This window comes from Trichosurus vulpecula, chromosome 9 (genome assembly GCF_011100635.1).
Source record: "Trichosurus vulpecula isolate mTriVul1 chromosome 9, mTriVul1.pri, whole genome shotgun sequence".
Taxonomy (NCBI): Eukaryota; Metazoa; Chordata; class Mammalia; order Diprotodontia; family Phalangeridae; genus Trichosurus; species Trichosurus vulpecula.
The window spans coordinates 82,872,239-82,888,683 of NC_050581.1; the positions used below are offsets into that span (position 1 = coordinate 82,872,239).

At 39.3% G+C, this 16,445-nt stretch overlaps 1 protein-coding gene across 1 annotated transcript in view; it reads right to left on the bottom strand.

The window, feature by feature from the left end:
• The window catches only part of LOC118831371 (histone-arginine methyltransferase CARM1-like), a 263,918-nt gene that overhangs the window by 75,910 nt on the left and 171,563 nt on the right, over positions 1–16,445 (bottom strand). Inside the window, exon 5 of the mRNA XM_036738690.1 lies at positions 2,649–2,759. Coding sequence (XP_036594585.1) covers positions 2,649–2,759 — 111 coding nt within the window. The remainder of the gene's footprint in view (positions 1–2,648; positions 2,760–16,445) is intronic.

Consider the following 16,445-nt stretch of genomic DNA (forward strand, 5'->3'; position numbering starts at 1 on the left):
TGAGGCCCACAGTAGTTCAACCTGGCTGAAGCTTAAGCACCGTAACCTTCCCTGGGAGAGGGAAGGTCTGTGCCCCTTCACCCTAACTTTTTTAGGCCTTGTGATCTCAAGAAAGGAGTTTGAGGTTTTGGCCTGTTTCATTTGTCCTTTTTAGTTCTAAGCAGAGGCAGTGATGTCCCCAGACCTCGGAGCTTTAGCCATCGCACCTTCGGAGGCACATTTCCAGGCTGGAGGTTGTTATCAGCCCAGTAGAGAAGCCCTTGAGAAGCACGAATGCTTCTGGGCCAGTAGAAGGGGGCACTTTGCAATTTGAACTTGGTGGAACCATGCTCTACAGGAACTGAGTTAATTTGTTTGAATCTAATCACCCTCCCTGTCCCAGAGTCTGAGGTGTTTTAAGGTACAAGGTGGAGATTATGCTTCTGTGCCTCCACCCCAATGTTTTTATGTTTGTTCTCGCTATACCTTTGAAGTAAACATTCCTTTGTTGAAGCTAATTTGACGGTTAAGTGAAACTGGGATGCAAGGGATGCCTAAAATTAGGATTAGGAGCAGGATTGGTGGGGGCTTGAGTCAATGGAAGAGAAACTGGATATTTTCCCCCAGTGGCATCAAGGACACTGAAGACCAGAACAAATCTAAGAAAGCAATACAGCAATCCTTTACCTTAATGTTTTCATATCCTGTTGGAGTAGGAGGGAACAACATATATTGAGACAAGAAAATATAAAACTTACACAAAATAAATAAACTTTTTTTTTGGTTGAGGAGATGGAGAAGAGCATTAACAATTAGAGAAATTAGGAAAGTCTCCTCAGGAGGTGGCACGTGAACTGAGCTATGAAAGGAGCTAGGGGTTATAGAAGGCAGGCATGAGGAGGAAAAGCATCACCTAGGCATGGGGCACAGCCTGTGCAAAGGCATGGCAGAGGGAACTGAACACTGTATTTGGGGAATATCACCTTTACAACCAAACTCATCTCTATTTGAGCATATGAAGAGAAAGGTAGAGTCTCAAAAGATAAGTTGAAGACAGATTGTGATAGGTTTTAGGTGTTAAATAAAAAAGTCTGTGCTTTATACTAGAGGCAAAAGAAAGCCACCGAAGTCCCTTGAGCAGCAGTGACATTCAGATTATGCTTTGGGAAGACCACTTTGGCAGTTGTGTTGAGGATGGGTTGGAGAAGGGAGTGAGTGACTGGACACAATTTGGAGTCTATTGTTATGGTCAAGGTGAGAGGTGATGAGTGCCTGAGTGAGACTGAGTGAGGGCATGTGAGTGAAGAGAAGAGGGTGGATATGAGACATGTTGGTTTGGTAGAGTCAACAAGATTTTTCAACTGACTGTCGATGGGACTTTCAAGGGGAAGTATATTAAGCCAAGGTAATAGGTACACTGTAGATATGAATTGGATGGAAACTACATGTTTGCAGGGAGAGCTTGAAAATGATCATATGACCAGATAGTATGCACTTATTCACAGCTCCTCTAAAGGAACTTGACTCTAATGTCATTATAATAAGAACTGGATCTGGGCAGGGGAATGAAGTGGGATAAAGGAGATAGGGCAGAGGAGGGGATAAAGAGGCACCCGTCTGTGCTAGTGGGCAATGTTGAATTGTTTTAGAGGTCTGCGCATGGATCAACGTTGAGTTGGGCTCAGGGATCCTAAAGACCCACTGCCTCAGTAACTGGCACACTGAGTGGAAAATGCCAAAAGGGCAAGAAAAGATGACCCAGTCAAGCATTCTGGTTATGGCATGTTCCTGGGGCCATAACCACAGGAGGCAGTGAGGGCTGACAATTCTCTATTGAAACATAGCAGCTTCTATTGGGCTTTGAAATCGGAAAGGCACCTTCAAGCATGAATACTGGTTTTTTACTCAATTATAGTATCAGACAAATTAAGTCCCCATGAGAAGACGGAGCATAAATGATCCTTAAGTGAATTAGAACATTTCAAACCAGTAATACACTTAAGTGAGAGGCAGTCTGTCCTTGGGAGTCAGGAAGACTCGGTTCTAGTCCTGTACTGACACATCTTAGCTGTATGATCCCAGGCATATAGCTTAACTTGACAGTGCCCTCAAGCACCTTTCTAAGACTATTAACATTACAGACCAGTTAACTTTTACCTTATGGAAACCTTATAATGTAGTGGATAGAATGCTAAACTTGATGTCCAGAAGACCTGGGTTCAAAGTCTACCTCAGACATCATGTTGGTAGAGGGAGTTTTCTCATGGGAAGTCCCCTACACCCATGAAATCACAAACCCAGATGAAAACCAAAGCAAACACACTTACTGTCTCCGTAAGGCACAACTGTGAGAAGTGACAGTATTTAGGATTCTCACCCTGTTTTGTTATTTACAGAATAAGAAGGAGCCCTTTCATTAGTTGAATTGGAAAAGGGTTTCTTCATAATTTTGTTGCATTTACTTCACAACCACAGACAAATGCTTTTCACGTTTATTGTACAAATGAAACAGAGAGGCCTACTGGTAAAGGCCATCTGGACACCCTCAGGACTTGATGTCCAAGTCCCTTGTTATTCTAGCTTTTATGTGGCTGTCAGAGGTAGCTACCCTGCACAAGGCACTCTAGAACCTTTGAAGCCTTGGCCCCAAAGTGAATGAATGTACTTACCTCGGCATACTGGGCTACGGCACTGGCTTCAACAGCATACACTTTCCTGGCTCCGGCTTGCACAGCAAAGAAGGAAAGAATTCCAGATCCACAGCCAACATCTAGGACCACCTTAAATAAGAGGGGAAGACAGAAGGAAATAGTGGGGAAGGAGGATGTAATAAAATACTTACAAGTAAATAATTATGTCTTAAAGGCATTTTTATATTTGGTTTCTTTTCAGGATTTCCATAGCAAAACAATAATCACGACTCACATTTATAAGCTTTGAAAGTTTATTAGGTATTTTTCTTATAGAGAACTCATGCTTTAGTAAATAGAACACTAAACTTGATGTCAGGAATAATGATGATAATAATAACAAAAATAGCTAGCATTTATATAGCACTTTGGAGTTTACAAAAGCACTTTGCAAATATTCTCACTTTATCCTCAAAACAACATTGAAAGTAGGTGTGATGATTATCCCCATTTTACAGATGGGGAAACTAAGGCTGAGGGAGGTTGAATGACTTAACCCAGAGCTAGAGGCTGGATTTGAATTGGAGTTTTCTTGACTGCAGGTCCAGTGCTCTAACCATTGTACCTCCTAGCTGCCAAGAAGACCTGGGATCAAATCCTACCTTAGGCACGTTATTAGTTGTGTCATTCTGGGTAAGTCATTTAAGTTCTCTGTGCCTCGGTTTCCCTATCTATAAAATGAGAGGTTTGGATTTGATGCGCTCTAAGGTCCCTTCCAGGTCTAAATATATGATCCCATGAGATTAGTAGAATATTATCTCCTTAATATAAATGAGGAAAGTAGGCCCTTAGGGATGAAGTAATTAATCAAAGAAAAGTAAGTTCTCTTTGAAGAGCTAATCTTTCTCCCTAAGATTTATTGGATTCAATAATAAGCAAATTCCAGAATCGTTTATAAGGAAGAGGAAATCAAGATCCCCTTTCATGAGATGAACAAGTTGGGGGAGAGAGAGAGAGAGAGAGAGAGAGAGAGAGAGAGAGAGAGAGAGAGAGAGAGAGAGAGAGAGAGAGATATGATGTGAGTTTTCTTCCTTCAGGAAGTTCTGCTGCTGATGGGTAGTAACCTCTGTCTGGAGGGAGGAGGCTTGACCATCTTTATCTGTGCCACATCCCTTATTGTTCCTCTTAGTCCCATTAGGATGACAGCAAAACCTCTCCACTTCTGTGCAAAGTCAAGGACGCCTCACGATTCTTGCTCTGACGTGTGTGTATGCTTATATGTGGCCATGAAACCTCGACTGCTTTAATGTTCTTCACACCTTAGATTTCTAACATGGAGTGCACCATTTTATAAGTATAAGAACTTCACATGTGTATGAAACATAAGTAAGCAGAATTGATGATGATGTCAACAGAACCCTAGGGAAATTATAAGAAAAGAAAATGAAAGTTTTCTCATGTTTTTAATATCCCCCTTTCCCTCTAGCTCTCTCTGTATACATACCACCAATCTAAGAAAAGGCTTTTTAATTTTCCATCTCAAAACCTTGGCCCTCTCTCCTATTAAAAATATTAACTGATGGTCATGAGGAATCAACTTGGTTAAATGGAAAATATGCTAAATTTGAAGATTGAGTTCAAATACTGAGAGTGCCACTTACTACCTGGGTGACCTTGGGTAAGGTATTTAACATCTGTGGGCCTTAGTTTCCTCATCTGCAAAATAGGAGGGTTGGACTAGACCTGGGATCAGCAAACTACTGGAAGGCCAAATCCAGGTACCTTTACCTGGTGCTAAGAATAGTTTTTATATTTTTAAATGCAACTAAACTTTATTTAAAAGATGTAAAAACCATTCTTAGCTCACGGGAGAGTAGTAATTTGCAAACCTCTGGCCTAGTTGATCTAATATATTTTCAATTCAAAAGTCTATGATGATCTTAAGTAGATATCTTTGGCAGCATTAAAATTTTAGAAAGAAATTGTTTAGATGAAAGAATGAATATAACTTACAAATCTATACATCATAATAGAGCTGACAACTCTGATTGAGATTCTGTTTTAGCAGAGGTTTAGGAACTTTGGTCCATTAACCACAGGACTCAGAGCATGAAGGAAGCTTAGAGATCATACAGTCCAACCCTATCATCTACAGGTTAGAAAACTGAGGTACAGAGGAGATAAGCAATTTGCTAAAGTTTCAGAGCCTGGTCTAGACTATGTCTAACTTCAGGGCTCATTTGGTTATTCTATTTCACTTCTAGGACTCTTTCCTCTTTTGGGATAGCTGCTTTGATGTTTCTAGGACTGATACTGGGCAGAGCACACTGCTCTTGGGACTGAAAAGCTTTATTGTTTCAAGATACAAGATTAACCACAGAGGGTGTGATTTGTTTGGGAGAAATGGCTAAAATCTTTCAAGTTCCTTGACCCCAGAAATGAAAATTTCAATCTCAATCTCTCAATCTCTCTCTCTCTCTCTTTCTCTCTCTCTCTCACTCTCTCTCTCATCTATCTCTCTGTCTCTCTGTATCTCTGTCTCTCTCTCCTATTCTCTCCCTCTACCACCTCCCCTTGGGTCAGTGTCACAATGAGAGAACAGTAGATTTCAGAGATTTATCAAAAGGATCTGGACTACTTCAGAAAGAAAATAAAACTGATGAAATGATGTATGAGTTCACTGACAGGAGAATCCAGTTAAGCCCTCTCATCCTGCATCATTCTTTTCTATAGCCTTTCATAAATCCTCAATGAGGGACTTACCTAATATACAAGAGCAGCTACTGATTTTTTTTTACATCACCAACATGTTCTCTAGTACCCTTCGTCTTTTCCTCTCCCAGAAAGCCATTCCATATAATAAATAGTGCTTTTTAAAGACAAAAAAGGGAAAAACTCAGCATAACTGATGAATACATTTAAAAAGGCTCAATGTATGATAATTGTGGACTTCTCACATCTGCAAAGGGTGAGCATGGGAGTGTCTTCTCATATCTCTTCTTTTGAGCCATGCTTATTCATTATAATTTTGCAACGTTCACTTTTTTGTTTGTAACATTGTTCTTTTCATTTACATTGTTGTACACCATGATGTATATTGATTTCTTAGGTTTGCTTGTTTTACTCTGTATCAATTCATGTAACCTTTCCTTGCTCCTCTGTATTTATCACATTTATCATCGACACAGTAATATTCTATTACCTTTACGTACTACAATTTCTTCAGCCATTCCTCAATCAATGTATCATCTCTATTTTTAAGTTTATTTTTCAGAGGTTAATTTTCAGCTCTTTTAGAAAGGCAAGACCCATTCCCAGTAAGATCAGGGGTGAAACAAGGATGTCTGTTATCACCCCTACTATTCAATTTGGTACTATAAATGTTAGCCGTAGCAATAAGAGAAGAAAAAGAAATTGAAGGAATTAGAATAGGTAAAGAAGAAACTAAATTATCACTTTTTGCAGATGATATGATGATTTACTTAGAGAATCAAGTAAAAAACTACTTGAAATAATAAACAACTTTAGCAAAGTTGCAGGATATAAAATAAACCCACATAAATCCTTAGCATTCCTATACATTACTGACAAAGCCCAACAGCAAGAGATAGAGAAATTCCATTCAAAGTTACTGTAGACACTATAAAATATTTGGGAGTCTACCTGCCAAGACAAACCCAGGGCCTATATGAACATAATTACGAAACACTTTTCACAGAAATAAAGTCAGATCTAAATAAATGGAAAAATATCAGTTGCTCATGGTTAGGCTGAGCTAATATAATAAAAATGACAATTTTACCTAAATTAATTTATTTATTCAGTGCCATACCAATCAAACTGCCAAAAATTATTTTACAGAGCTGGATAAAATAATAACAAAATTCACCTGGAAGAACAAGAGATCTAGAATATCTAGGGAATTAATGAAAAGAAATGCTAGGGAAGGTGGCCTAGCCATACCAGATATTAAACTGTACTATAACGCAGCAGTTATCAAAACTACCTGGTACTGGCTAAGAAACAGAGTTGTGGATCAGTAGAATAGGTTAAGTACACAAGACACAGTAGTCAACAGTTATAGCAATTTACTCTTTGATAAACCCAAAGAATCCAGCTTCTGGGCTAAGAATTCACTATTTCACAAAAACTCCTGGGAAAATTGGAAAATGGTAGGGCAGAAACTGGGCATAGACCAATATCTTACACCATATACCAAAATAAAGTCAAAATGGGTTCATGATTTAGGAATAAAGGCTGATACTATAAGCAATTTGGGAGAGCAAGGAATAGTTTATCTATCAGATTTATGGGAAAGCAAAGATTCATGACACAACAAGAGATAGAGAGCATAACAAAATGCAAAATAGATAATTTTGATTATGCTAAATTGAAATGTTTTTGTACAAACAAAGCCAATGCAACAAAGATTAGGAGGGAAGCAGAAAATTGGGAGAAAACCTTTACAACTAGTATCTCTGATAAAGGCCTCATCTCTAAAATATACAGGGAACTGAACCAAATTCACAGGAATACAAGTCATTCCCCAATTGAGAAATGGTCAAAGGATACGAACACAGGCAATTTTCAGAGGAAGAAGTTAAAGATATCTATAGGATATGAAAAAATACTCAAAATCACTACTGATTAGAGAAATGCAAATCAAAACAACTCCTGGATACCACATCTCTCCAGTCAGATTGACTAAAATGACAAAACAGGAAAATGATAAATGCTGGAGAGGATGTGGGGAAATTGGAACATGGTTACATTGTTGGTGGAGTTGTGAAGTGATCCAGCCATTCTGGAGAGCAATTTGGAACTATGCCCAAAGGGCTATAAAAACGTTCATACCCTTTGACCCAGCAATACCACTTTTAGGTTTGTGGGAAAAGGATGCATATATACAAAAATATTTATAGCATCTCTTTTTGTAGTAGCAAAGAATTGGAAATCAAGGGGTTGCCCATCAATTGGGGAATGGCTGAACAAGTTGTGGTATATGAATGCCATGGAATACTATTGTGCTATAAGAAATGGGGATGATACAGACTTCATAATAACCTGGAAAAACCTACACGATATAGTGCTGAGCGCGGGGAGCAGAACCAGTAGAATGTTATACACAACCACAGATATATGGATTCTGTGAGGACTAACCCTGATAGACTTCGCTCTTCTCAGCAATACAAGGTGCAAAGACAACTCCAAAGGACTCATGATGGAGAGGGCTATCTACATCCAGAGAAAGAACTATGGAGTCTGAATGCAGACTGAGGCACACTTTATGCTCGCCTTCTCCCCCCCCCCCCCCCGCTTTTTTTCTCTTTTGTTTTTGTCTTTTCTTTTTTTTGGTTTTGTTTCTTCTGTCTCATGATTCATTCCATTGGTCATAATTCTTCTTTACAACTTGACTATTGTGTAAATAAGTTCAATGTGAAGTTATATGTAGAAGATATATCAGATTCCATGCCATCTTGGTTGGGGGGAAGGGAGGGAAAGAAAATCTGGAACTCAAAGCTATGTGGAACTGAGTGTTGTAAACTAAAATAAAAAAATATTAATTATAAAAAAAAGAAAGGCAAGGCCCTCACATGTCTACTTAACAGACTAGAGAAAGATGAATTTCTCTCCTTAAGGGGAGAAAGAGGTTTGTTTACATCCAAGAGTTATATCCCCAAAGTCAAAGTTCTTTTGGAAGACAGGCAAGTCAGACAAGTATTTAGTCTGTCTTCTGAATTTTCTTTCCTCTGCTAGCAGGACTGGTGTTTGTCCCAAGCCTCTGTCTGACAGAGTTAGAAATTTCTTATAATTCCCATTTAACCCGTAGTGGGGGGGTCACATGCCCACAAAATCCATTTCGGGGAGTTCTGCCAAAGAAACCTCACAGGAGCTATATGGAAACTGAGCTATGAAGCCCTCTTTGATCCCAAAAATCCAAGCAGTATAGATAGCAAGGTCTTTTTCTCCAACTCTTGGCCCATGCTGGTGCCTTAAATATGAAAATGTGCTAGCAAGACACCTTTAGAATTTGAGCACTTTATATTACATCATGAGGAAAATAATGAAAATGTGAACTGTAGTGTCAGGGAACAGCTTGGGATTAGTGAAAACACTACCGAATTCTCCCAATGGAATCCAGCCTATTTTCCTCCTCCTATTCAATTTATAGTCCAACCCAAGATACATGTGTTGATGAATTAACTCAGTAGGTTGCTAATCTGGACAATACACATTTTCATCCATTTAGTTTTGAGTACCTGAAAAAGGCCTTTATGGTTCTGGGGTTGCATGGAATATGCACAATGTCCTACACAAAAGGAACACCTGGAAAACCTCACCATCTATGTGTGGTTTTACATTTGGACTTTATGCATGAACTCCTCCACAACAGTTATCAACAACTATAATAAGCATGATTCATTGTTTTGTGATACTTTTTGATATTCAGAACATCATGGAAAAAAGTTACCTCTTATTGCAAATGTTAAGGAATCACCTATATTTTTATATGCATGAGAGACACCTTGTAAATGGAGACTCAAAATATGTGTCCTGACTTACAAAATCAACTGTTTTGTTGCAATCAACAAGTAATAAACACAGTGGGATCTTTTATACTCTATATCAGAGGTATCAAACATGTGGCCCTGAGTGCATCCAAACCATATTAAAAAGGAATTGAAAAATACTTAACAAAATAAACAGAAATACAATAAAACATAGGTAATATTACATTTAAAAACTTGTATGTGGCCCGTGGGGATTCTTCTGTATGGTTTCCCTGTTTCTATTTGTGTTTGACCCCACCACTCTATACCACTCAATCAACTGTGTAACTGGATGTGTCAACTGTGGTTGAAAATTGTCTGTGAAAGTCTACCTGTTCCCTTCTCATTACTGGTTCCAGATTTAACAGAGATGAGAGTTTTCCTCTTTTAGCAATGTTTTGAAAACTGATTCCAAAGGAAAGACACTGACTCTAATTATCACTAGTGCTTAGTGAAATCTAACCCACTGAGTGTGCTGAGAAAGGAGGCAAGGTCCTTAAAAAGATGGAAATTGGGAGCAAACACATTGCGAAAATATCACACTGAAGGTGTCACAATTTAAGGGCCCTCATGAGGATGATTATAACATCTGACACTTATATAGTGTTTTTAGGTTTGCAAAGCACTTTATATCCATTATCTCACTTTCCCCACTCACAAGAAAGAACCTCATGGAAGAGGTAGTACAAGTATGGTTTCCATTTCACAGATGAAGAAATTGAGGCTCAAAGATGTTTAAGGAATTTCCCCAAAGCTACATGTCTAGGAAGTAGCAGAACTAAGTCTCAGTGATAACTTTCCTTTGGAGCCATTAACATACCCAAAGGGGACTAAGGAAGTTCCAGTATCTGCTGATTATCCTATAGCTTCATTTTTAGTCCCCCCCAGAATCAAGACAGGGTCTGATTAATAGAGGAGGAGAGAATCCTCTGAGTTCCTTTCCAGTTCTAGAGAGATGACCAATAGCTAGCTTTGCCTCCAATCCATGTCTGTTATATGATTTGTATTTGTCTATTTTCTTTAAGTCTAAAACTACAAATATTGAAGACAACAAAGTTTTAAATAGGAGAGAAGAAAAGAATTATTTTGTAAACATTTTACCAGGCAAATGCAGGAAAGTTTTTTGACTCTTTTAGCACATAAAACCAAGCCAACCACAGACAGGAACCATCCAGGGTCCTTACACTAGAATCATGCAGTGTTGACATAGATACAGTGCCATTAGTTTGGGAGAACATGCTGTGAATAATGTGCCCACAGTATTCTGTTACATTAATTCTACAGCTGTTGCCTTATCCCTTACTGTTTCTCGGGGCTTTGGGTGATTAGCAGCATGGCCAAGTAAAAATGCCACCCAATCCCAGTAATTTGCTGTGAAGCTGGCCGTGCTCATAAAAGTATCAACAAACAGCTCTCTACCACCTACCCGGTGGAAATCATTATTCATGCAGCCATGGTCCATTGCAAGATCACACATGACTGCATCTCAGGGGGCAAAGCATGATATATGGACTGTAATAAATAGCTTTGAGAAAAGATGGAACGCCCATTGCCTTTCCTAAAATACCCCTCAGCACAAAATGAAATATTTTGGAAGCTATCTTTCTAGCCACTTTTGAGTGCCCCTGTACTTAAAGCACAGGATTCAGAACCAAAAGGGCCCTTAAAGGACATCTAGTTCGTCTCCCTCACGGTATAAAAGAAGAAATGGTAGTGCAGGGTGATATAATGATTGCTCTAGGTCACACAGGTAGCTGGTGTTTGAACCATGCCTTTTAGGACAAAACAGTGCTTGTCCAATTTATGACCAGGAATGAGAAGTCTCCACTGTCTTTTCTTAAAAATTTTTTTTAGCTTATACTAGTATCACTTTCATTTTTGAAATATGTGCATATGTATGTGTGTGTGTGTGTGTGTGTGTGTGTGCGCGCTTGTGTGTATGTTTTCATTTAGCCATCTAGAAAACTGAAAGGGTCAGAAGATCTGAATTCAAGTCCCAGTTCTAAAGTTTTACAGTTATGTAAGATGAAATCATTTAACTAAACTTTATAAACTTGTTTCCTCATCTATAAAGTGGGGCTAACAATAATACTTGTACTATCTACCTCCTCAATACTGAGGAAAATACTTTTTAAATCTCAAAGTGTCTTAGAAACGAGCCATTATTATTATTACTTTACTTCACTCAGCACATGTAACTTAAATACTTGGAAATACAGTCATGAAACTTGGATAGAATGGAATGGAGGGAATCCTGAGAATCACTGTACATGTGAAATCAAGCAAACCAACTTTCAATGTGACACCTCTGAGGGCTCAGTTGTATCCAGGCTCCACAGAGAAAAAACAACACCCAACAATCCTTCATGATAAATGTGGGCTCTAATGAAAGCCCACAGCTTCAAATGCAGATAGACTGGATTTTTAGGACTATGGGAAGCAAGTGGCTATTAAGATAGCTAACACTGTCATGCTCTTTCACACAGCAGCAGAAGAAGGCTCGGGGCCATCACAGTGCCCCTAATCTCATTTCTTTATCTCAGCCCCAGATTTTATTGAGCCCATTTTTCATTTTGCCACTGGAAAGTTGTCAAAAGGCTGGTCATGTTGGAGGACTCTGGGGGCACAGGATAGGGAGGCTTATGCTGTGGGGGAAGATTATCCTCCAAAAACAGACGCCAAATGAGGTCCCCGGGGAGAGTCAGGCCTCTGAAGAGATGACCAGAAATGGCATTCACATTTTAACTGAGGGAGAAATCACTGAAGATATATTTTTGGCCTTTTCCCAGGGATAGGCTGTTAGCGATATCACCCCTGTACCATCAGGGAGTGCTTCCAACACACTAGCTGTTTTCCTAGCCATGGTAGATGCTGAGTAAGCATCATAAAGCTATGGACCCCTCAAGCTGTAGTGTCTAGTGGTCACTGCAAATTTGATGAAGTTCTAGTTGGATCATAAATTTACACCGGTCCTTTTAGATTTGGCTTTAAACACCCCCTCCTCCAGATATGAAGGAGTTTAAATTCATAGGACCAGAGAGCTAGAGCTAAAAGGGTCCTCAGAAACCACCTAGTTCAACTCTCTCATTTTACAGATAAGGACACTGAGGACCATGAAGGTTAGTTACATCACTTATCCAAGGTCACTGAAGTAATGTGTTAGAAGGGGGGATCTTACTCAAAATTTATCACATTTTCCACAGTACCACATGCCGTTAAGAATTTATGTGAAGAGGAAAAATCCACACTAACCTAGAATAGCTAGGTAAGTGGCCCTGGGTCAGACTCTAGGGATTCCTTGCTTAAATAGAAGGCGGCTAGGTGTGGTTGGCAGTGGGGACATGTAGTTGCCGGAAACTATTAAGTCACATCCTAAGCTATGTAGGCAGTATGGAAGTGAACCTTCCCATTTATTGAGTAATGCTATGATCTATACTGCGTTAAGTGCTAGGGATACAAAGTAGGAAAAAAAATAATGGAAAAAATGCCTGCTCTCAGGGAACTTATACTGGGGAGGACAATGTACAAATATGTAATATGTAAACATTTGACATGAGTGTTGTTGCAGAGAACATCTGAGGCCAAAGGATTAAGGAAGGCATATGTGAAGAGTAGGAAGCCAAGGAGAGAAAGAGAGGAAGGGAGGGAGGGGAGAAGGAGAGAGAAAGTGGGAAAGGGAAAGAGAGAGGGGGAAGGAAAAAGAAGAGAGGAAAGAAGAGAAGAGAAAAGAAGGGGAGGGAAGAGAGGAGAGAGGGGGCACAAAGAGGGGAGAGAGAGAGGAGGGGAGGGGAGAGAAAAGGAGAGGAGAAGCTAGGGGAGGAAAGGGAAGGTGAGGGAGGAGGAGAGGGAAGGGGAGAGGAGGGGTAGAAAGGAGAGGAGGAGCGAGAAGAAGAGAAGATAGGGGAGAGGAGAGAAGAGACAGGAAAGGAGAGGAAATGAATGTGTGTCCAGAGATGAGTGAGGTGTGAAGGATGGATCGGCTTGAAAAGAATGAATTGATGTGTGGATATATGGTTAAAGGCTAGAGAGAAAAAGTGTACTGCAACTGTGTATTAGGAGAGAGAGAGAGAGAGAGAGAGAGAGAGAGAGAGTGTGTGTGTGTGTGTGTGTGTATGTGAAAACCACAGTATTTCTGGAGAAAAACTAGAGGTCTGAGTGTTGGAACCCAGACATTTGGGTTGAACTCATAGAAGAGCACAGCTTTAAACCAGGAATTGTGTGAATGTGGGCAGAGTGAATGGTCACTAGGGGAAGTAGAAGCTAGTATGCCTCATAAGAAGTTCAAGCCCTGAGATTGTGCAGGGTTGTCCCTGTAGGGCCTATTGTAAGGTTATTATAAGACCAAAGGACTTAATGCATGTAAAGTACTTCATATAAATAGCAGTAATTAGAATTATTCTTACTAATAGTAGAAAGGCAATATGGCAGAATAGATAAAGAGGTGGCCTCAGAATCCAGAAGACCCAGCACAGAGCCTGGCCCATAGTAGGTGCCTAATAAATATTTAGTGACTGCCTCTGACATGTATTGGCTGTGTGTTCAAGTCTTAACTCTGACACATCTTAGCCAGGAGACCCTGGGCAAGTACCCTCAGCATCCCAAGTCAACTCTCTAAGATGACAGGTTGTTGAACAGTTGCAGATTTGAATTGGTAGAAGTTGCTTCCTCACAAATAGTTTCTCATAGCAATGTAGTCAGAGGCTTCCCTGCTCCCCAATTTTTTCAAAACAAAACAAAAATTTCCCTTCAAATCGTGACATTTATAACAACCATGTTAATAAAACGAAGTATACAGAAACAAGTTATTAAGAGGCTAGGGAGTGTAATGGAAAGAGATTTGGAATAAAAAGAACTTGGTTTTAATGCTGACTGACTGGTACTTACACAGCTGTGTGACCATGGGAAGGTGACTCGCCCTTTGTGTACCTCCATGTTCTTCTCTATAAAATGAAGGAGCTGGACTAGATCAGGATTTCTTAACCTGGGGTCCATTAATTTGTTTTAAAGTAGTCTGATAATGCATTTCCACATATATGGTTTCTTTTTGTTTTATGTATTGAAAAATGTTAATTTGAGAAGGGGTCCATAGGCTTCATCAGACATTGTCAAAAGGGGTCAGGACCCCAAAAGGGGTAAAGAATCTCTGGAATAAGTCTCTAAGGTCTCTCCCTTCCAGCTCTTGATTCTAGGACACTTACCAAAGGTTACTATTATTACCATTATCCTTATTATTATCCTTAGACAAAGGAAATAAGTATGACTCAACTTCTTGGGAAAAAGGAGAACATTCTACATAGCCCTAAAATCAACAAGAGGAAAAGGGCCAGATTTATCTTTTTTCTCTAATTCTCCTTCCAGATAGGTACCCTCTCAAATGTCTTTGAATGCCTTTCTAGGATTGGCTCTTTCAATTGCCATTCAAATGGCCTTCAATGCTTTAGCAGATTAGTATCTCCTCTGAATTCCCTCTAGTATTGGCCATATATTTAAGTGTTATTCTTGTCTGTCATGTACCTCATATACGGTTACCTCTTCAGCTGCCCTGTTTCCTAAACTACTGTCCTTTTCCCAACATCATTGCACACTTGTCTTCTGACCTGCCTAGACATATTTGGGACTACTATGCCCAGCACAACACCAAGGCTCAGCATTTAGCTGTAATTTTTACTTCTTACAGATTTCTGATGATGGCTGGCCTCTTTATCCTTCCCCTGACCTGCCAATCTATTTGACATGACTCCCAAATTCTTGACTGACTGAAAAAATGCTTAGCAACTGAATAAACACAAGACAGGTGGAACTGCTAGGTCTTCAACATCTGTCAGGTTCCTTACTTTTTCCAGTTTATTTTTCTAAAAAAAAAATTCTTTAACATTCTCAGGGATTTGAAGATTACTTTCTCTTTTAGTCCTTCACAGCTGGGACCTAAATCTCCTGGGCTCTTTCACATAATTATTTTCCTCCCACTTTAATTACTGCAGGGAAGTTCTGCAGCAAGAGTTCCTGAGATAGAACTCAACATCTGTTACCCAAAGTAACATATTTTCAATCAAAGAGGAGTTATCAGTCAAATCCTGCCAGGTTGACGCTTCTGAGTTCCTGGCTTTTCATTCTGCTTGGGGCCAACATGTAATGATCAATGGTAGGGGTAGGGCGGGAACAGGGGAAGGACAGATAAAATCAAAGTTGAAGATTAAACACCCATCTAGTCAATTTTCTAACTCCTGAGCTTGTTTTCTCTTCTGTAAAATGGGGATAATAATACTTAGACTGTCTGTCTCACAGGGTGTTAAGGAAAGAACTATGGAGATGTGAGTTGGGGTTAGTATTATTCTTTCAGCTCATCTCCCCATGATAAATTACTCCACCACATAGTCCTTTTTTATTTATCTTCTAAACCTTTTTATTACACAGTAAAGAATACAATACCTGAATCGTACTTTAAAGATTCACAGGTTGACAGACTATACATTACAGTCCAATTAAGGAAAAACGGATAAACAAGAAACCACAGTTCAGGCATAGTACACTTAAACAGCTCAAAGAGTATGCTGACAAAAGCATGATGCCCAGGCATTAACTTGTAGTCCATGTCTGAATTAAGTATTGCACAACAACTTTTTTTTCACAATGTCACAGAATCCAAAATAGTAAGAATATTTAAGAAATTACTTCAAATATGCATTTCAACAGTTTCCAATTTTTTTTCTGTCCCTTGAGGAATTTGGACAACATAGAATCACTTTCTTTCCCTAAGTAGTCCAGATGTCAGCATGCTTTGCATAACTAAACCAGCCTTGTAATTTTTAAATCCCTAAGACATTCACCTACACAATTATTTTTAAAATTTAAAAAAAGATAGGTGGCCCTGTCACCCACAGTCTCATGACATAGAAGAGAGAAAGAGAGAAGAGTAAGAGCCAGAGATAAGGGATAGAGGATGATTCCTATCAGTGACCACCATTCAGTCATACCCAATGAAGTTAACTATTTTAAAAAAATGTGTTATACCTACAAATTATATTCTCACAAAGCCTGTATATAAGTGACAAGCAAAAAAGGAAAGAAACCACAGTTTTTTCTTCTTTCTCTTCTTTAGGGTTATGAGTTCTTCATTGTTACCAAGAAGCTGCATGAGCTTTACTTTTGATATCCTGGTTCTTTTGTGCTCGTTTGGTTTGATTAAACCAGTTTTTGTTCACTACAGGTACAAATATACATACTGTCGGAGGTAGAGACTGAGGAGACTGTAGCAAAATAGGAGGAGAGGAGGAGGAGGAAGATG